Source organism: Fringilla coelebs (assembly GCF_963513975.1).
Source record: "Fringilla coelebs genome assembly, chromosome: 6".
NCBI lineage: Eukaryota > Metazoa > Chordata > Aves > Passeriformes > Fringillidae > Fringilla > Fringilla coelebs.
Window position 1 is genome coordinate 54,840,787 of NC_140034.1, and position 22,128 is coordinate 54,862,914.

General features: G+C 45.5%; 1 protein-coding gene across 1 annotated transcript; it reads right to left on the reverse strand.

Annotated features, from left to right (window-relative positions):
* Window positions 1-1,663: 1,663 nt before the first annotated feature.
* On the reverse strand, window positions 1,664-18,301 carry NAT10 (N-acetyltransferase 10). The gene is made up of 28 exons (XM_084207473.1): window positions 18,127-18,301; window positions 16,575-16,666; window positions 16,032-16,203; window positions 15,617-15,739; window positions 15,225-15,286; window positions 14,873-14,987; window positions 13,448-13,555; window positions 12,763-12,896; window positions 12,298-12,391; window positions 11,836-11,934; window positions 10,715-10,851; window positions 10,487-10,611; window positions 10,053-10,203; window positions 9,569-9,665; window positions 8,576-8,692; window positions 8,380-8,481; window positions 8,200-8,274; window positions 7,718-7,834; window positions 7,436-7,569; window positions 6,935-6,983; window positions 6,391-6,484; window positions 6,184-6,294; window positions 5,691-5,863; window positions 5,477-5,596; window positions 4,787-4,885; window positions 4,351-4,424; window positions 3,165-3,248; window positions 1,664-2,143 (listed from the first exon to the last, which is right to left on the reverse strand). The coding sequence occupies exons 1-28, from the start codon at window positions 18,232-18,234 to the stop codon at window positions 2,050-2,052; spliced, it is 3,060 nt and encodes a 1,019-aa protein (XP_084063599.1). The 5' UTR covers window positions 18,235-18,301; the 3' UTR covers window positions 1,664-2,049.
* Between the last annotated feature and the right edge of the window lie 3,827 nt (window positions 18,302-22,128).

The window sequence follows — 22,128 nt, forward strand, 5'->3', positions numbered from 1 at the left end:
GCCCCATCCCTGGAAGTGTCCCAGGCTAGACTGGACAGGGTTTAGAGCAACCTGGGATAGTGGGAAATGTCTCTGCCCCTGGCTGGGGGTTGGAATGGGATGAGCTTTAAGGTCCCTTCCAACCCACCCCCTTCCATAGTTCTACTATCACCACCCCATCAGATCCTGGTCTGGAAGTGTGACCCTTGGGAACAATCACACACCCCCAGGTTTTTTAAGCTTGGGCCCCAAAATAACAAACTGCTGTCAAAAAAGGAAGGCCAGGAATTTGAAATCATTCCTTTTTTTTTTTTTTGTAGTTTTCCTGTTGCCCCCTGCTCACCTCTACCACAGGGCTTGGAGCACTGGGACCAGCCCTTTAGTACCCACTTAAAGGTGTCTGAAGTGCATGGCCCCAGTTCCAGTTGGGAATGTCTTAGCTATCACTCCTTGACCCCTCCTTCCTGCCCCTCACACCCCACCGCTGGAACAGCTCAGATTGACTGACTTACTGTGTCTGGAATTCCTTCTTTAAAAAGCACCACTGGAATATCCAAGATACCAGGAGGGTCCCTGGAAGTCACAGATCAGAGGCAGATGAACAATCCTGAACTGGTTTTCAGGGGAGGCATCCCCAGCCTGTGGCTGCAATGACTCCAAAGCTGTTCCTTCCACTTGGGCCAGCCAGGGAAAACATCCCCACCATGGATTTCTGACAGGAAAAACCTCACAGCTCCAGGGTACTTGGCTCCTCCCAAATCCAGGCCAGCACTCCAACAGGCTCTAAGGAACAAACAGGAGGACAGACCACCTCAGGGTGCACACCACTATTTTTAACAATAACAGCAAGACCAGGGACAGTTCACACTTACCTTTCCTCCTGTGCACTTCCTGGGCACAGCTCTCCAGAGCCTCACATTCCTTGCCTTCCATTTCTGCTCCTTTTCCAAGACCATTAGAGCCAGTTCAGGGCAGCTAATGGCCACCACAGCCCTGGAAGTGTTGCTGGGTCATCCCAGCCCCTCTTTGAGGGCTGCAGCTGCACATGTGCTTGCTCAGGGATGTGCCACTGCCACCAACTGTGGTGGCATACCACAGAGGCTTCCAAACCACAGGCAGGCATAGGCTGTGTTTAATTAAAATCAGCCTCCTAGAGAAGAAAAGCTGTCTTTACCTCAGGATTTGCCAGAAAAAGGAGCTGTGAGATCTGTAGGTAAATACAACACAGCTGTGCTCTCAGCTGCAGAGAGGGCTCTGTTCAAAACCCCCACAGCAAAAAGCCAGAAGGATATCAAGGCATTGCACCAGGGCTCTCAGGATTGGGACTGGGACACTCTATGGCAAAGCTTTGCTGTGGGTTTGAAGCCTCTGGAGTCTGAGAGACAGCAGACCCAGAGTCACAGCCAGTCCCAGCTCCAGACTGGCACAGTTATTGCCAAGCTGCTGCGAATTCAGTGCTTGGCTGCTCAACTGGTCCCTGAGGTCAAAGAGGAGATCCCACAACCAGGGTTTGGTACGATAGTGCTGATTTCTGGTAACCTGAACACAAAACTCTCCACCACAGCCAAGGGGCAGCTCTAGGTCAGCAGGGAGGCAAGAGTGAGTGTGCAGGGACCAGCCAGCCCCAAATACAAAGTACATAATAGCCCCTTCAAGCTCCGAAGGACTACCAGAACCAGCAGCTGCAGAGATCAAGGTGAGTTGCAGTGCTAAGGCAGAGTAACATTTCTGTCCTTGGTTGTCCAAACTCTTGTTTAATGAACCACAGAACCATTAAGATGCAGGAAGTTTACAAATCTGCCCTCTTGGAATGGGAATTTTGGAGCTGCTCGCACACCTTCATCATTCCAGTGCATTCCAGTTCCTCACTCACATTCTGCAGTCACCCTTCACATAAAAATCTTCACACAAACACTTGAACACTGCTCTTCCCACAATACAAACACTTGAAAAATGCCTCTAAGGATTTTTCTTCCCTCCAAAATAGTCTCTTGGTTTAGAGGAGAACAGGGCTTTTTTTAAGTACAGACCCAGCACTTGTTCATTCAAGTTCATTGACTGGCTTTTAAATCATTTCTTCCTCTTCTGCTGTAGATCTTTAGCTTTCTTAAATTTCTTCTGTTGCTTGGGTCCTCGTGCTGTTTCTAGTTTTCTTTTCTTCTCACTGGAAAACAGGAACAAAATGTGTTAAAAATACACTGGATTGCCATCCAGCAGGGGAATTTTTGTTGTAAAATAGGAGGGAGAAAATTTAAACTTGGTGGTAGAAAAAGCACAAACAAGAGCCTGACTTAGATTTTATAGTGTTTTGAGATTCTCTAACCCAGAAGATCTTGATTTTTAGCTCTTGTCTTTGATTTTAAAAACTTTGTCTGTCCTAAATGAGGCATCTGGATTTTAGAGTACCTAGAAGAGAAACTACTACTGATCATTTTAAACATTCAATTTTGTCCCTGCACTGGATTCTGACTCAAGCCAACACAACAGAATTCCAAGCTCTAATCTTTATCTTACAGCAACTGCTAAGACTCTCTCCTTCCTGGAAGGCTTTTGGAAACTTACAGCTTCCAGCATTCATGGAAAAAACTATGAAAGGGTGGAACAGAGATCACATAATTACTTGAGCTGTCAGGCACTCCAGGAAGGGGAAATAAGTGAGCAGGGAAGTCTCAGCTATAAATCCCCAAGGAAAAATATGGGAAAATTACATGCTGGGCCCGGCAGAAGAAAAAAGATGGATGAGAATTAGAGAATTTTAGAAACACAGACATTTTCCAGGCTCAAGCTCACTTTTGAAAGAATTCTTTCCTGAATTTGCATTTTCTTCACTGGCACTGCCAGGTGCTCCCACTCAGTGTTAGATCCCAAAGCACACTGGGCAGTCAGGTGGAATGAGTGACCTAAGAGAGAAATAGTCCCAGCTTCTGTGTGGGATTCAGGATCAGATCATCAGCAATAAAATCAGAATTAAACAAGTTAATGGAGAGAGGACTATCCTTACAGCAACACAGAAACACTGGGTAGTGGAGCTTGCAGCTGCTCACACCCCAATTCCCCCAGGAAAACTGAGGATCTAGCCAGGACACTGAGTTCACTTTTAACCCTTAGGCTTCACTCTTTTGGAAAACATTTAACTAAGCCAGCAGGAAGAGGAGAAATCTCTGGAATATTTCAACTTCCTTTACCTTTTCAGGCTGACAACAGAAGCGTTCTGTCCTGCCTTGCTCAGCACCTCGTTCCACTCCTCATCATCCCCCCTGATAATGTACCTAAGTGGGAAGGGAGAAGAAAAGTCAGGTCAGAGTGTTAGCACAGAGGAAAACAACATAAAAATAAGGTGTTTCTACTGTCAGGCACGCACTACTCTGCAAACAAAGCCACTGTGCCAGCACCCAACCAAATTGGATTTGGGAAACACACACCAAGTCAGGCTGGCAAAGCTGGCATGGGACAGCTTTCCTAAGTCAGTCTGGGAAAAAGTAAAGAGCTGCAGCTTGCTTTTAAAAAGAGAAATAAAGACAATAATTGCAATTCAAATATGCTCATGTCCTGTGGCCCTTGTCTGGGTGTTCAAGCACCCTGGAAATGACACCCAGATTTAAAGAGGCAAAGCAATTGTGTAGCAAAATGGAGTGACTGCTCTCCATCTCAAGTTCTGGGAGGTTTGGAATAGCTAAGGCTTTGTCCACAAAGCTGAACAATGTTGGACAAAGCCCCACATGTCTTCTACAACCTGCATTAAAAAGTATTCAAAATAGATTTTTGTCTCTCTCTCCTCATGGAGACCAAAAATCTATTTCTGGCTGAGGAAAAAAAAAAAAAAAGAAACACTGCAAAATGACAAAAAGGCATGTAGCACTATCAGTGCTACAAAATGGAATTAATTTTAAAACATTTTGGTTGTATTATTTTCTTTTTGTGACTGACTTGCAAGTCACTTCAAATTACATTCTTGTCCTTTCTTCAAACATGACAACCAAAGATGCAAAGCTTATATCCCTTTTGCCAGATTTACCAGAGGCCAATTTAGAGCCAAGCCAGGCAACTTCCCTGGGATATCAGCACAGTGAACAATGTTTGTAAGACAAAAAGAGGGAGGGGAGAGGGAAGAGAGAGAATCAGTGGCATCTGTAACTCCTGTTGATCTAGAAAAGACAGAAGTCTGCTGACACTTAAGTCAAAGCTCTGGTTGCTTGCCCTTTTTGTGTTGATTTGGGTTTTTTTATGCTTTACCCACTGCTGACAATACACACTGGTTCTCATTTACTGATGGTTTTACTGCATCTACAGACTTATGCACAAATCCCAGCAAGACCCAGCATTCCACCCAGGGAAAAACTGGATTTGACATCCAGGCAGATGAATTCTTACTGTGTAAGGTCCATCTCCTTAAGCTTCATCACCTCCTGCTTGTGCTTTTCTTGGAATTCCTTTGCAGCCTCCTCCTGCAGCAGGACAGCACAAGATGCATTAGGTCCTGAGGGCAACACTGACTTTGTAATGAGAGGAAAATGCCTTTTCCCACAAATACATCCCCTAAAACAAATACCAGCTGGTCCTGAATAGCTTCTCTCTTTTATCCAATTGCATTTTTATTACACAAACTTGTAATTTTCTGTGAAAACCCCATATTGCAGCTTAAAACACAACTCCAGCTGCACATAATGCAAACCTGTCAGGTTTTAACTCCCTTACAGTGCCAGATGTGGTGTGGAACCCTTTCCATCCAAGAAAATTTAATGTTTCTGCCCTTAGATGAACTCTCTGAACTGTTTACATATGAACCAAGAATAAAGTTTGTAATTACCAAATCATCATTTAAAGATTTCAGCGTTGGCTCCATCACAACATCCTTTGTTGCTGCCATCTGCTCCTCCACAGCTTTTTCCTGGACTGTGTTGAACAGCTGAAAATGAAACAACCCAGCACACGTAAGACTTGTTTTTAAAACACCATTTATCACCTCTATAACGAACTCCTAAATAAAGACTTCAGGAACTTTGCTATCCTAAACCTTAGAAAGAAAACCACGAACCAGTTCCAAATATTTCCTATTATTTTACTGGATTTCAAGTCTACCTCTAGATAATACTGGAAAATATTTTTTTTTTTTTTCCAGGGAAAGCTGAGATGCCACCAGTGTTCTGAACAATAGCTCAGGTAACAAGGATTGTCTGACCATTCTGGTCAGGGCACTTCAACATGGAAAACCATAAGTACTCTTATCTGGGAAATTACTACACAGAATCATTAAGTGGTTTGGGTTGGAAGGGACCTTAAAGATCATCCAGTTCCAAATCCCCTGCCATGGGCATTTAAATCACTGCCGCACATTTTCCAGCTGGGATTTTCCCCACCTTGCCAAGAAGTTTATGGTCAGTAACTGGGGATGTGTTAAGGATGCCCAGCTCTGTCCCAGCTCTCTCTTAAGTGTCATATTTTCTGTTAATTTTGGAATTATGGTCCCACATGACTAAGGCTTGTCCTGTGCTCCCACCTGCACTACTTTGCGGATGATCCTGTTGAAGAGCCCCATCAATTGACTGCTGGGCAGTTCCAGCTCCTTTTCCAGCTGGTCGAGAGATTTATGCTGCAGGCCAATCCCAAGGAAAAGGGCCTGAGGAAGAGACAGGGATTTCAGCCGCTGAACAAACACAGACACAAATCCCCATGCTCTCCCCAAATCCTCGCTCCACCCTGCCCACACACACCGACTGTGCAGCAGAGAGGGAGATGTCTCCCATCTGGCTGAGGAAGAACATCCTGGCAATGGTGGGAACCATGTCCATGATGAGGTGGTAGTCCACCATGTTGCGGGAGTACATCTCCAGCCTCTTCAGGTCATACGGGATGAAGGCTGACTCCAGCTCAGCACGGCTGATTGCTGGTGGGGAGCAGAGAAACACAGCAAGGTTGGCAATGTTCTTCAGAGCACCCAGGACCTCAGTGTTTAGCATGTATTCAGATATTTAGTATTTTTCCTTTGCCTTTAACAATTCACACTGATTTTGCTGTAAAAAGAGGTTTGTTCCCTTGCTGCAGCAGAAAAACCCTCTAGCCAGCACAGACACTAAATACCCACAAGTACCAAGTTCTCCCCAGAAGATTCTCCTGTTAAACATCCTGAGAAAACAGCAAATTGAGGTGCCAGGTCCCAGCCATGCTCTGCCATGCACCTACAGCTGTCCCAGTCAGGGTACTCACGTGCTTGGGGCTGCTGTTTGATATTTTTGTTCTGTAGAATATTCAGTGCCAAGGAGGGAGAGAAGGTGCTGAACTGGTAGGAAAGCAGGGAAAGGAAGCGCCTCCTAAAATCTACAGGGCAAGAGGACAAAATAAATTAGCCCAGTGGACCTCTAGAATAATAAACAGCCCAGAGGGTCCTTGCAGAGTCAGCAGGATCAGAGTTACCTTTCCAGAAGGCAGTGAGCCAAGGTTCCTGCTCAGAGTCCTCTTCATTGAGCATCTTCAGCATGATGCAGGAATGCTCCCCTGTCAGGTCATTCTGATAAATAAGATACAATTTGGTGATTCCGTGGTGGATTTCCCATCACCCCCATGAACCTTTTGCACTCTGTGCTCAGCTGAGGAAGGGAAATACCTTCTAAATCAACAACAACAAATGCATCACCTACTGCTGACCACTTCCACTTAATGGAAAACCTATGAACTTCTAGAATTTGGTAAATCTCAGCTATTTTACCAATAACCACATTAATAGCCCTCAACAGCTCTAAATTTTTATGTGCAAACTACTTGGAGGACCACACTCACAACCCTAAAACTCTACTCCTTAACTATAGGCCCAAAGAACAAAAATGAACATAAACCAAGCCTTAAAAGCAGCCTCAGCATACCTTTCTGCCCCAAATCCCCTCTCACAGAATCTACTGGAATGCATGCCCAGGGATTTCAGCAGGGCTGGGTTTTCACTCAGGAACAGTGTGCTACTTACAGGGGTCTGCCTCAGATAAACTGGCACAAATCCAGCACGCTTCCAAAACCTGGGAAAAAGAGGGAATACACTGAGAATTATGGAGATAAATAAGTAATAAATTGTGGTTAAATGCAATATATCTGGTGTACAAGGACAGCTGGTGAGGAGCAAGCAACACTCCAATGATCAGAGCAAATGAGCTTTCTGTCAGAAAGCAGGAACAGCATCCACGTGACTAAAGGTCCAGCTCAGGGGAATGAAAAATTATGACTGCAATGTCAAAAAATGCACAAACTTTCAAGGTGCTGTGAAAGGCATTTACATCAGTAAGGAAAAAAAACACCAGCTATGAAGTCAGCAGCACCTCACGTTTCTACAGGTCACAGGGATGAGAATTTAACCACTCCCTACCTATCACAGGCTGTTCTTACTTCTACACCCTGGAAAAACTGGGCAAGTAAAGCTCATTATCTGCTTAAGAAGGGCAAGATGTAAGTGGGAAATAGAATCATGTCCTACTTGAGCAATCTGGGTGTCAGGCCATAAGACACCCCGAGATAGTCCAGGTGCTCAGCTTGTCTCTCACTCAGTTTGAGCAGCAAAGGAGGCAAATCTTTCCGGGGTGTCACAACCTCTTCTAATAAACCAACAGTCTGGAAAAGAAAGTGGGAATGAGTTAGCAGCAATCCCCACAGAAAGTTGCAAATTAAAGCTCTTCTTCTCTATGAAAATCAAAGCTGAGTGTTTCCTCCCTACAGAGTGGAGACTTACAGGAGAAATTATGCAGCTTAGTTACCATACCTCACTGCTCACAGTTGTGATTTCTTTTGGCTTTTGAACTGTTTCTTCTTCCAAACATGGGAATTTGCCTTCATAGTACATCTGCAGCAAAGTCAGAGCTCTGCTGCCATAGCCCATCTGTGAAGAAGCCACAACACACTGTAAGCAAAATGAGGTCTCTGATTTTTAATATAGGGCAACAACATTCTCCCCTTAAACCCATTAACAATCAGCAGTGCAGACATCACTCAGTCTCTGCAAAAATGCTTTTTTTGGGCCACGTGGCAGTTCCAGGGAGAAGGACAGTACAGAACATCACAGCAAATATCCCTGGATTGTGTACGGTGGCTCAGGATGCTCCCACGCTGCCCAGGGAGCACTGGTTTGGTGCCCTGAGCTTAAAATGCTAAGAACTGGAGGAGCTGCAATGTTTGCCCCGTTCTGAGTTCTGCCTGCAGAGCCATTTCCCTGGCCCCACCACAGCTGGGTCCCAGGTACTTTACCCCCTGGTAATCCGGGTGAACCGCAATGCGAACGACGCGCCCGCCGGAGAGGCCCCCAAAATCCGGATCCTGGAACTGCACAAGGACAAAGAGCCCATTTAAAGGACACAGGTGGGCACTCTGGAGACAAGGAATACTTGAAATACAACCTGGGTGCCAGTGCACAGCCAAATCACCCACCTGCTCTGAAATGGTCCAGGGAATAAGATCACCAGAGGCTTTCTTTCCCCTGGAGAGGCTGTTCATGATGGACTGGCGGGAGATCTCTCCCTCCATGCACACCTGCCAGGAAAGACACAAAACCATGAAAACACAAAAGGCTTCCTCCTGCTCAACTAGACCAGGATCAAAATTGACACTCGATTCATTCCCTTACCTGAACAACAGCCAGGACTTCTGGTAACGAATTCTGGGTGGGTGGAACAGGAGGCAAAAGGCAAAAGAGATGATGGGCAGGAGCATCAGAGAGCATCTGGAGGTCATTGGGGGAGTTCTGGAGGGTGAAGACATCAGAAAGATCAAAAACTGTCCAGAAAACCATAGAATACCCTGAGTTGGAAGGGACACATCAGGATTGAGTCCAGTTCCTGGCCCTTCACAGGACAACCCCAAAAATGCCACAAATGTGGCTGAGTGTTACCCAAATGGTTATTCCATGAGGAGAGCTTCAAAATCCAGCTGTTTTCTAAACAATCTCTCTATTTTCCAAATTTAGAGCTATTAAGAAATTTGGAATTCATACAATCAGGGATGGAGGAGCTCCCAGGCCAGCTCACGGCTGTCACATCCCCAGACAGCATCTATTCTCCTAAAGGGAAACCTTGTGCTCTAATATGTATGAACCTGAACTTCCTATTTTCCTAGAGCTCCTTACCTCCTAAATACCAAATCCTATTTATTTTTTTTTAAGCCTCAGATTTTTAGAACTCAGTAGCTCAGCGCTTCTGGACTTCCCCACTCACATTTATAGATCAACCCTGGTCTTGAAACCTTGAGATGAATTAGTCCTCTTTTCAGTCTCATAATGGTGTTGCTCCTGTTGAACTTGAGGCCACCAGAACATAGTAAAGAGAACTGCAAATGAGGTTCAGCAGGGATAAAATCCTGACAAGCTTGGAGGCTCATTTAGAATTTTAGTCTCCACATTTTCTCAAGGCAAAAATATTCCAGACTATCTGGAAATCCACTGTGTACAGCCAGGACTGAGGCAGAGATTTCAGAGAAATGAGAACACAGCTCTGTACACAACAAGAAGCAACAGAAGCTGTTGAGAAATGTCAATCAAGCTGTCATAACAAGCACTTCTGTCCCCAGAAAATTCCACACTGAAATTGGGAATGAAACTGGATGGAAGAAGCCCAACGCCTACCTTGTAGTGTGAAGCCACATAGAGGGCCATCAGCCTCTGCAAGAAAACTTCTGATGCTCTGTGGTAACAAAAGAGTGTGTCTCTATTTACATAGTATCTAAACACAGGGATTAAGGAAAAAAACCTCCTAGGGAACCAGGAAAAACCTTCCTGTTGGTTTATTTTCAATATCTGGGCCACAAGCTGGCTTGTCTTCTTAGACTCCACAGCTTAATTTACAAGAATAAATTATGTTGGGCAGCGTTTGCAGCTTTCATACCCTTCACCTGTAAAGATAAACCTTTTGTAACTCCAACAAGGGCCTCCTCTCATGCAATCCTTCCTTGAGGTTGTCTCTACAGCAAAACTAGGGTGGTGATGTTCTGGCAGCACCCACCACCAGTGCCATGAGAGCTTAACTCTAGCAGCGAGGTCTTGGGGAAAAGACCGTGTGCTGAACTTATCTCAGCCATCAGCAAGGATGAGAACCTTTCAGCAAGGATACAGGTCACAAGTGTCTGGCAGAGGGCAGCCAGAGATGATCCTGGTGATGTTGAGGCAATCCAGGCACAGGAGATCATTCAGCCACTTCTCCACGGGGTCCCCAGGGGCGTACCTGATGGACTCGTGCAGGGAGACCTCGTGCAACGTGCGAGCTGCAAGGGTTGCAAAGAACACTCAGTGCTGGAAGCCATAGCCAGACAAGCATCCCACAGATCCCTGTGCTCTGAAGGGCTCCCAGATTAGAAAACTGTCAGATGCTGACTTTTCACCTCTTAAAAGCCTTCAATCTGAAGGAAGAGTTCTGTCATTTCCCCACACAAGCCCCTTCCCAGAGCTGCAAAGCGCATGGATGGGTGGGACAGCCACGGATCAGGCTGACAGCAGCCCCAGGACACGCACAGGTTGTGTGGGACACACAGGCCAGAGATGCTGTACCTGAGGTGAGCTTGGCAGTGGCTGTGGATTTGTTCTCTGCTGTCAGGGTCACCTGGCTCTGGGTGCTCTGCTGGCGGAGCTGCTGGATGAGCTTCAGGGACAGCGACCGCCCAGTGCCCTCATACCTGGGAACCAGGACACAGGGAGCCTGAGCCAGGAACCACAGGAACCAGGCAGCCAGCCAGGGCTCTGGGGAGGCCCAGCATGGAGTGGCTGCTCCAGTCTTACCCATTGATGGTGGAAGCCATGAACACCAGGTAAGGGCCCAGCAGGTTCTTCACCAGGGGCAGAGGAATGGCAGCAGCTTCATCGATCACCACGAGCTCGGCCTGGCCCAGCTTCACAGAATCAGCAGGGTGGATGTACTGCAAAGGAGGGGACACTGTCACTGCCAGCAGCTGCCATCAGGGAAACACCAGAGTTCACAAAGCTGGGGCCCTGGAAAGCTCTTTGCTGCCTCTGTTCTCCTCAAATACCAAGCCAGTGAATGAGATGTGGAAAAGCAAAAAGTCAGAAGAGGGTTTATGTTCCACTAGCAAGGACTGGCTTACACATCTTGCCTGGCACAACTCCACAGGAATTCATCTGCAGAGGTGAGGAAAATAAAGGAAATCTAATCTCTAAAACCTCTTCCTCCACTGCTCCTGATGCCTTGTGAAGGCTGACCTAGAACAGAGGCAAGAAGGAATTACAGAATAAAGTAGGGATTTATTAAAAGGCCTCAGTGGATCCACCCTGGGCAGCACAAGAGCCCAGCCAGGGCTACACCCAAGATGAACCAAAACGGTCACAAAATGGATGACTGGTCATGAGGTCTCACACTTTTCTAAGTTCTGGTCCATTAGCATCTTGGAGTCAATTGTCCAATTATAGCTTTAGGTTATGAAGTTCCATCCTCTTTGTTTTTCTCTCTTCAATTCACCATTATTTATGCATTTTGGGCCTGAGGCTGTAACAGCTGTCCTTGGTTCTCAAGCTGGAAAAGGAATTGTTTTGTCTGCCTACCCTGTGAAGAGACCTTACTAATACTTACTATAAAGCTCAGAGTTACACACTAAAGCAGCATAGAATCTGAAAAATATGAAACCTAAAACTTAAAGCATCATTCCTTTGACCTTCCTTTGCTTTTGTTTTGGGAGGAACCCGCGAGGGAGCTTTGTAATCTACAAGTTATTCCCTGAAAGAGAAGGTATTTTGAGGAAGTCACTCCCTGAAGATCTGCCTTACAGCAAAACGCACCAGGATAGCTCCACATCACACAGAATAAACATGCTTAAAATCAAAACAACTTCAACACTGGCAAAAACTACAGCCAGGAACAAACCTGGAAAGGTAAGAATGCCAATTACCTGGATGGTCTGCCTGTGCTCCTTGAACACATTCACTCTGACCACTGCCTTGTTGAATTCTGGATTTAAGGACTGAACAATCTCATAGTCCAGGTGCTCCTGGAAAATAACATTTTAAAACAACATTAAAAGCCAAGATCTAAGAAAAAGATAATTTATCATCATCATCAATATAAGCTCAGACACTGTTATTTCACATTCTAATCAAAATTTCTTATAAAAGCTTCAAAGGCCTGAGAACTGGGCAATTATTTACTGATGTTAAAATCTGCTTCACAAAGAAACTGGTTTACCCTGCTTAAGAACAGAGAAAGAAACACAACTCTACCATGATTCCTTTTCTTGCAGAACATGGTAAAAAAGGTTGGTAGCAAATAAATGTAGCCAAAAGCACAGATGAGATGTAAAACTTCCTAAGCAGGAATGCTTTGAAAATATTGTAAAATAGTCTGCTCCTCTCACCTGATACTGCAGTGCATCAAAGCCTTTAAATATGAACTCAAAGAGAGTGTGAAGGTTGTCAGGGCTGGGAGATGTGACAAAGATATTGGAGTAACTGCAGAGAAAAAAACAAAACAAGAGCTGAACGATTTTTCTAACAAATTTTACCTCATAAGTATTAAACAGGATGGGTTTTTAATAGGAGGGGTTGACTTTACCTAGTAACCAAAACACAGCAGATTACTATGAACACCAGTATTGATCTATGTGTGATTATTTTGAGTTTTAAGAAAAAGTTGACCAAAAGATACAATCTTGTCAAGATACAATCTTCTATCAAAAGATACAAGATTTAAAATGAGGGATTTAAGATTGGAAATTACAAATATATTCCAATCCTGTCATCTTGATTGTGTTTTGTTGTTTTTTCTTTTTAACTCAGGGATACAGATAAGGCCTGGGGGACTGGAGGGGGGGATTACTCACCCAAAAGCTACTGCTCCAGCAATGGCCAGCCCCAAAGCAGCAGATTTTCCTCGTCCCCTGGCTGCTGTTAATGCCACAGTGCTCCTCAGGGTCTTCTCGGAAATGGCTTCAATGAATTTTAGAACTGCTTTTGCCTAAGGATTAGAAAACCCCCAGAAAAAAAGAGTTTGAGTTTCTCTCACCCTGGGACCTGCCCCACCCAGAGAAGCTCAGCTCTGGCCAGCACACCTGATGCCTTGTGAAGCCTGACCTAGAACAGAGGCAAGAAGGAGTTAAAGAATAAAGTAGGGATTTATTAAAAGGCCTCAATGGATCCACCTTGGAAAGTACAAGAGCCCAGCAAGGGCTACACCCAAGTTGAACCAAAATGATCACAAAATGGATGACTGGTCACGAGGTCTCTCACTTTCATGAGTTCTGGTCTATTTGCATATTGGAGTCAATTGTCCAATTACAGCTTTAGGTCATGAAGTCCCATCCTTCTTGTTTTTCTCTCTTCATTCTGCCATTGTATTTGATCTTAGGCCTGAAATTTGGATAATTTATCCTTTGTCCACCTACCTTGTTTTGCCTCCCTACTCTGTGAAGAGAGCTTATTATCTCCTACTATGAAGCTCAGAACTACACACTAAAGCAGTAAAGAATCTGAAAAATATAAAAACTAAACCTGAGTCATGACACCAACCTGATCCAGGGTTTTGCAGCCATCCACCAGCACTCCCACAGGCTGTGTGTCCTGCAGGCTCTCCTTCAGCTCCCTCAGCTCCAAGTCCTGCGGCCCCAGGCTCTCCTCCTGCAGGCATACAACAGGATGAGCCAAGAACATTTCAGCACAATCCTACCTTTGTGGTGTCTTCTGACACCTTTGGGCAGGCAGAGAAAGGGATCTCGAAAGAAAAGTTACCACAGGAAGAATGTATTCCCCAAAACCACGAGAATTTCGATAGACAGACATATATTTAACACTTAAATTTCCAGGCATCTTCAGGAGAATGGTCATAAAGAGGTTCTCCAGTCCTGACTTCCCCAAGCTTGGAAAGGGAAAAAAGGGAAGGGTTTTGCAGTACATAGTAATTACAGATTGTCATTGACAGGAAAAACAGACTAAAGAATTGTTCTGAATAACTGAATTCCTTTTTTAGTCTTTGGACATTAATGATCTTTGTTACACCTCTCACAAGCAGTGTCCCTGCATGGGGAAAAACTCCTGCAGCACCAATACAAAAATAATATCAAGACTTTCATAGACAAACAAAAAACTTGGACAGAAACACAAAAACTGATTTAAGACTGGTTTGAAGGCTAATTGAAGGGAATCAAGGCTGATTTTCCTGGTTGTCACTTAAAATTCCAAAGGCACCAGCCTCTCCAGCCAACAGATTTGTGCTGCTGTCAGTGTTGTCCTAATGATAAAAGGAGGTTGTTTTATTTATTTATTTTTAAATCAGTGCCCTATTAGAATGTTTTTACCATCTCTGACAGAACCTGAGTTGGTTATTTCTTGGGCTACACAGCACAGCTTAAATGCTTCAAGATTTCTGTTTAAAACTGGTTCCACTTTACTGCAGTCTACAACTGAAAGTGATTAAAAGGCTACACTTTTAACAGTGCAAATATGTGTCTGGATTATCCTCAGGGAATTCTTCCTGGAATGTGACTCAGAAATTGAAACAACTGCCACAGCTTCCAGCTGCATCCTGAGCCTGCAATATACTTATTTCCAAAGTGCTCTCCCACTCTCTAACTGCCAAAAAAGTATTTTTATTGGTCTTGTCCCCTCTGTCCATCAGCTTGAAATCCCTCCATGCAACCACAATCAAGCTCAACCTCACTGGGCTGAGCAGCAGTACAGGAACATTAATAAATATGGGCAAGCACAAAAAGTAATAGGACAGAAAACTAAAAAAAAAAAAAAGCAGAACATAGAAAAAACAGCTCCCCAAGCTTCACCCTCATAATTTTTGCAGAACGTTCTGCTTCCTCTCTGCAATGCCATCCTTTGATATAAATCAGGGTGAAAAAAAAAAATCCCTGTTTTTAAATCTTTAACACCCTGTGGCCAACTCAGAGGGATGTGTGGCGGGGCAAAGGGCTGGGATCACTCACTGACCTGGGACTGGGGGGGAACAGGAGTGATGTTGGCAGCGTGGCTGGAGATGGGCAGGATGTTCAGCTGGTCATCGATCACCAGGCAGGTCTTGCACGAGGCCAGGGACAGAATGAACCTGGGCAGAGAAAACTCAGTAAAAACACCAGCAGCATTCCCTTATGGTTCAGCTGAACTCTCTTCTAAACACAGACAATTCACAGCTCCCCACAGCTGAGCTGCAAGTCCAGCTTCCATAAAAAGGCCTGTTCCAATGCAGACCTGTGGGATATTTTCCCATCAGGAACAGCCAGTGCTGCTCCTGGGGCTTTCCCTGGGCTGCCAGCCCAGCTTCTCTGCACTCTGAGCCACTCACCTCTCATTGAACCTCCCCACCACATCCTGGTGGGCCTCGGTCCTGTACCGGGAGTGAACATCCTGAAGGAAAAAGGGAAGAAAACAGAAAGAAAATGTGACAGTGACATTTACAGGATTGTGACCCCTTCTTTCCCACTCTTGTCTTCTCCATTTCCATCAACAGCATGTCCCAGACAGGATCCTGACTTTGTGGTGAAAGACCCACATCTGCAGGATTTCAGAAATGCCTGAGTGTAATAAATCCCATCCCATCTCCTCCCACTCCTGAATGAAGGAGCAGGAAAGATGATGGAAGGAAGATAACAGCCCATAATAGAATCAATAAATACCCACCCAGAATCACCTCAATGCAGCTGCTGGTAGAGAACAGACCCACTGTGCTGCACATACCATGGTCATTGTATAGAGCTGCTTCAGGGAGTTCATAGTTCTCAGCAGAATCACCACAATTCCACCACCTTCCACTGTCTCCACGGTTCTGGCCAACAGGTTTGGAGTCAAGGCTTCAAAATCCTGGGCAGTAAAAAGAATTTCAGAGTTGCCCAGAGTTCAGCAGTGCAGCTGGCTCCTACTGAAAGGCACAGAAAGCCTAAAACATTTATTCCTCAAAGTTTAATTCCCACTGAAATTTGCACTAAGCAATGCCCTGTTCCAACTCCTACCAACGAGGCCACCTTACCCTCACACCACTCGTGAGGGATAAGCAAGGCCATCAAAACTGAAGTGACAGAAGCAACAAACCCCATTCCTGCAACATTTCAACTAATTATTGTAGAGCCCTTTAGGGAGCCAAGAACCTCCTGACCTGAAGGACACACATTCCAAAGGTGTTCCCAAGGATCTTGTGGGTCTCGTTGTAGTAGCAGTAGCGGATGTTTGTGGCTGCTATGAACAGCTCGAAGGGATCATCATCCTTGATGTTCAGAGTTCCACTCTTAATCTTCTTCTGGAGCTGCCTCATCCTCTTCTTCCTGTGGCTGGAGGGGAAAAAACCATACAGGAGTTTTCTTGGGAAAGGGTTTGAGGAAAGCATACTCAGGCTGAGCCTGGAAGTCAAAGCTCAGTCCTAAATATGACTAAGGTGAAAGAGCTGAGGAACCCAAGTTTTGAGGTTAAAAAGGTGAGCAGGAGTTTGGCCCAGAGCAGCAGAGTCAGTGTTAGAGCTACAGGAGAAAATCCAGAGGTACTTTTTGCTGGTGCCAACTCTGTTATGGAAGCCAAATTTCACTCCTGGAAGAGCAGATTTCCCCCAGCTGCTCCAGGAACTGCCCTGGCTTCCCCTCCCACCCCTCCCCGCAGCCTCCAGCCCTGGCTCCCCAGGGAGCAGCAGGACCTGGGGGTCTCTCACCTGCTGAAGCCCAGCTCCTTCTTGTAGCACCAGAGCACAGAGGGCCTGGCCTTCACCGTGGCCTTGGACAGCATGTGGTGGAGAATGACGACCTGCCAGGGCACAGAGCACTCACAAACAGCTCTCAGGGAACACCACAAAGTTCTTCTAAACTTGATTTTACAGCTTGGCAGGAAGTGAAGCTGTGCCTGTGCCTGTGCCTGCTCCAGGGCTGCAGGACACAGGGTTTTACCTCCTGTGTCCTTAGCTCACTTCTCTGCCAGAACCAACACTGATCATTCCAGGCTAAACACAGTTTTGTCCATGGGATAACCCCTTCATATGGATTTTCCACAGAGGGTTTCACTGAACACAGCAAGAGCTGGGAGATGCCAGAACCCATCAGTAAGTAATGCCAACATTCCTCTACTGCCACCTGAATAACTCATTCTTTTCCAACTTTTTTTTTTGTGGGTTATTTTGTTTTGTTTTAATAATAAGTTTATGTTATTTGCCCACAGACTAGAGATAAATGACTTGTCAGTTACACAGCAGTTAGAACAGAACAGCAGCAGGAGCAGGGCAGGGATTGCTCCCCACTGCTCAGCACAGGGGAGGGCAAAACCCTGGGCTCAGTTTTGGGTCCCTCACTGCAAGAAAGACTGAGGGGCTGGAGCATGTCCAGGGAAGGGAATGGAGTTGGGCAAGGGGCTGGAGCACCAGGAGTGGCGGAGAGAGCTGGGAAAGGGGCTCAGCCTGGAGAAGAGGGGGCTCAGGGGGGACCTTATTGCTCTCCACAGATCTCTGATGAGAAGGGGAAGCCAAGTCAGGCTCTGCTCTCAGGGACAAGAGGAGAGGAAATGGCCTCAGGCTGTGCCAGGGAGGTTTAGGTTGGTTTTAAGGCAAAATTTCTTCCCTGAGTGGGCTGTCAAGTCCCCATCCCTGCAGGGATTAAAAGGCCATGCAGATGTGGCACTTGGGGACATGAGTTAGTGGCTGCTTTGGCCTTCCTGGACTCAGCGATCTGGGAGGGCTTTCCCACCCTGAACAATTCTGTGATTTTGTGAATGGACTTGTCTTAAACACCCTGGGTTTGCCGAGCTGTTCTTCCCCTCCTCCCTCGAAAAACACAAGGCCAGAATCCCTGAAGAAAAACGAGTTTAGCACTGAATTTCCTCCACACAACTTCACCGAGCAGCTTCATCTGCGAGACAACTCAAAGCCCACTCCGAGAGAGAAACCATCACAGGGCAGAACCGAGGGGGAAAACCTCCAGCTGGCCAGAAAGTTTAACATACTTTGCCTCAGTTTAAAAACAAAACAAAACAAACCAAACCAAACCAAACCCACAAACCGCAGCCTGTCCTGAGCTTCACTGGACGTTCATGAGCTTCCAGACAGGAGATGTCTCAGGGAGGTCTCACACACCATTTCCAACCCTGTCTCTGCGAGTTCCCCCCCCTCAGGCCCCACTGCTCTGCCTGGGGCTGAGAGGGTTTAACTCCCGCTGGAGGCAGAGCGGAGCAGGGCCTGAGGAACTCGGCACGCCCGGGCGAGTCCGGCACGGCGGTACCTGGTCCTTGCCGCGGTCGCCCACCACCACGAACAGGCTCCGCTGCCGCTCCGCCACGCCGTTCTCGATAAGGACGCGGATGCGGTTGTCCACCTTGCGGCGCTGCATGGCTGCGGCTCCCGACGCTCTCCCGGCTCTTTCCCCGCGGCTCCCGGAGCTCTCCCGGCCCCGCTCCCCCTGCACCACGTGGGAGCCGCGTGCGGCCGGGCGCGAGCGCCGCGCGGCGTGGGAGGACCCCGGGGCTGCCTGAGCCGGCCGCCTGCGAGACGCGTCCGCGAGTGTATTTCTAAACACACATTCCTGTCAAACCGCGCATAAAAACACACCTATACACTGCTCTGTGTGTCGAGCTCTCAAGCAGAGTCATTGAAAGCAGCTTTCCACATGGGAAAGGATTCCTGTGATCAGTCGGCTCCCAAAATCCCTGCAAAACTCTACTACCTACTACTACCCACAGCTTCCCTTCCCCCATTTTTTTTAAACAATTTATTCTAAACAAATCCTGCCTGTGACCCATCCAGGTGTGTGGGCACAAAGAGCAGGTTTTATAAATTTAAAAGTTTTGATTTTATGAAGATAATTCCATTTCCACACCTGCCAACTCTGAGTCTGGGGGGCCTTTGGGAGATGACAAAACCAAATATACATACATACGTGTGTGTGCATGTGTACATATATACATACACACACACACACACACATATATATATATATATATATATATATATATATATAATATATGTATGTGTATATATATATATAAAAGGGCTTTTGGAGGCAGTTTTCCCAAGGAAACAAGTGCAGAGAGCAAACAGAACACATCCAGGAAAGAACAAATCTTTAGGATTCATTGTTACAGGACACTCAGCCACCCCCCACGGAATATCAATATCAGGAATCCTGCTCCTCAGGAAGAGGAGGGAGCTGCTGACATTTAACTCTGCTTAATAAATCCACCAGAGCTGTTGGAAAGTTTTCCCTACAAAAGCCCAAGCTGCACAGCTGTGGAGCAGCAACAAGAAAATGATTCATCAACCTGAGATGAAATTCCAGTGAGGTTTCAGAAACATGGAATTTTATTCTCGAGCTGTTCTAACCTTTCAATACCAAAGTTGAGCCCAGCTATTTGCATAGATAGATTTATTCTTAGCTTTTAATACTGCCATTTTTTTTTAAACTTGAACATTCGAACAATGAAGTATTTAAAACCAGGTGACAGCGTAGGAAAAATGTGCTTAATACCACTGGATGTATTTGGGGTTGTTTCAAAATATAACAAAAATATGATAAAATACTGAATTAATATTCATAAAGGCTGTAGAACAATTTTCTTTTAGGTGAACCCAGTTAAACCCAGTCACTGAGACAAAACCACCAATGCAACAGAAATGTAGCAAGACAATCCCTTTAGGTATGAAATATCTGCTTAAAAGGGAAGGACATAAAACATTTAAATAGATTTATTTGTCAAGTGTTTACATAAGCCATGGACCAATTGTTTCCAACGCTGAGTTTAAGAACTGCAAAGACATATATACAGGTATGTTTAAGGCCATCAGAAAATTTAAACCTGACAACAAACTAAAAATTCTCCACACATTTTATGTGCTAGAAGCATTACTAAAATTCATTCTAAAATTCAGGAGCTTCAAAAGAGGAAGTACATTTTCATTTCATAGAAGGCTAATGGATATTTCCTAAAATTTAGCTTAAGACCAAAATTCCAGGTGTTCTCTTGATCCTCCCTTGGGTAGGGAATGCACCAGCAGGGTTGGAACTGAGCCAGCTACACACTTCTGACTCTTCTAGGAGTATTAAAAAGGGAAGAGAATCTTGCTTTTAATAAAACTGCAGCAAGAGCAAAAAAAAAAAAAAAAAATTCAGAACCAAATGCCAAGTTAGGCTCTAGTTTTCCTAATGCAGACCTCCTACTTGCTAGTCTAAGTGGCTTTTAGGAAGTGTATTTTGGAAAACAGATTTCCTTCCCTCCCTTAAGGCTGGATCCAGAGAGCCACGAATTTTAATACCTTTCTATTCAAAAAGCCTCTGAAAGTGGTTCATAGAATAAGCACCTCTGCCCTTAGATGAACAGTCTACAAAAGGAAGTTTCTCATCACACTCTCCACATCACACCAAAAATACACATCTGAAGGGCCTTCCCCATCTCCCTCCTTCCCTATGTAAAAATGTATTGGCCAACAGGAAAATGTTGCAGTTTAAGCAATTGGCCCCCTCCACGACTGAGTGTGCCGGCAAAAAGAAGGGAATGTTCCCTAAGATCCCTTATTCCCAAAGGTCCCTTATTTTTGTCAAAGTCAAAAGCTCCTTCCTTGAAGTTGTGCCACTGCCTCCACAACAGCCAAGATCAGTGCGAGACCAATGGAGGGCTCAGATGCACTTTAACAAATTCTGTCATTTCAGGAAAAACACCATTTAGAAGGGAGCTGCCAGCAAACTCCAGACAATAATCACAAATATATTTAAGGCCAGATTTAAATAAGGAAGTTGTCCTCTAAGTTCAACAGAAGAGTTTTGTTGTTTGGGCTCATTTCCTCCTTGCGCTCCAGATGTTCTGGTCCATCAGTGAGGGACACCTGCACCTTCCCACCACATCCCTGCACATTTCCTGGTGCCAGCTCAAGTGAAGGGAAACCTTTTAGTCCCATCCATGCTCAGTGCAGATGGAAAACTGGAGAAACAGGTGCCCAGATTTTAGGAACTAAACCAGCCTCCTTCACACAGTGACAAACCTCTGCTCCAGCTCAAACATCCATGCCAAAACTTTGCAATAAACTTCACCCAAGAACAGTTTCACATCAGCAAGAGGGATGGTCTGGATTTCCCGGGATCTGACTGCAGCCTCATGAGCAGGGTGAGTGGAATATCAGGATTCTTCCAACCAACTGGTTCTGTATCTTGCTCTGCTGGACCACAAAGATTTTGCCCTATTTGTTCTTAATCATGTAAATTTAAAAAAACTTTTTCAGTATAATTTATCATCTTTGCAGTATTTATCTGCAGTTAGAGCCCCTCAGTACCTTCTTTCTACTCCAATGCCATTTGGGAGAAAGGATCGAGCTTCCCTTTCTCCAAAGACCTGGAACACAACCAATCTTCCTAAAAACTTAAGGTTGGTGGGACATTTTGAGAAGACACATTTTTAAGGACCCGAGGTTCTCTGAGAGTTAAGTCCCAGCAGGAAATATTGCCTGGTTAAGTAAAAAAAGCCAACAATCCTCTTCCAACTACTCTGCCTGATGACTCAGAGATTGCTGCATACAAAAGACAGGATCTGGCAAAGAAAACAGGGGTTAAGTGCTGTTTAGAACCCTCTCCACAGCAAAATCCCTAATCTGCACTGGTGAACTGTTCTTTAGAAAGCAGCCTGTACACAGCAGAGACACAGGAGTAAAATTCAGGAGCAGGCTGGCCTCAGGTACAAGAAAAAAGCTCATGATTTCTGGGTCAGCTTTCAATAATGAGGATGTCTAGGAAGGATCCAAGCTTCCCAGACACAGTAACAATACATACAAAGATCTGAAATATTTCAGGGATTTAAAAATCACTTGCTCAGAAACGCTTGCAGTCAAGAGGAAGCAAGAGGCGGAAGGCAGAAGTTTGGTTTTGCACAGGCCCAGACCCAGCCCTGACCCACAATCTCCTTCCAGCCACAGGATCACACCCCAGCTGCCCATGGAACAAACAGCTCATCCCTGCATCCAGAAAGGGCTCAGCACCAGAGCCAGCCCCAAACTGCCATGGCTTTGCTTCAACATAAACTTCTGGCAACAGTCTTTGCTCTAAACAAGACCTTTTTGAAAAGAAACGTACCTAGGAGTGCTTAGGACCTGGAGGGAGCTCAGACTAGAGCCAAGCCATGGAGTAAAAACTGAGAGCTGCCCTGAGCAGGCCAGAGGAGCAGCGAGGGCTCTGAGTACACAGAGTAACTCCAGCTGATGTTTCAGGACTTTATTACACCATGGGTGGAGATCAAAAGGCTCC

Bases quoted from the DNA above. Each gene is read 5' to 3' on its own strand.
- NAT10 (XM_084207473.1), bottom strand. From the start codon at position 18,234: ATGCAGCGCCGCAAGGTGGACAACCGCATCCGCGTCCTTATCGAGAAC. The intron at 8,482-8,575 runs GTAAGGGAATGA...CTTTCCTGGCAG, and splicing joins AAGTCCTGGCTGTTGTTCAG to GTGTGCATGGAGGGAGAGAT. The intron at 6,984-7,435 runs GTAGGACATGAT...TCTTTTTCCCAG, and splicing joins CTGACACCCAGATTGCTCAA to GTTTTGGAAGCGTGCTGGAT.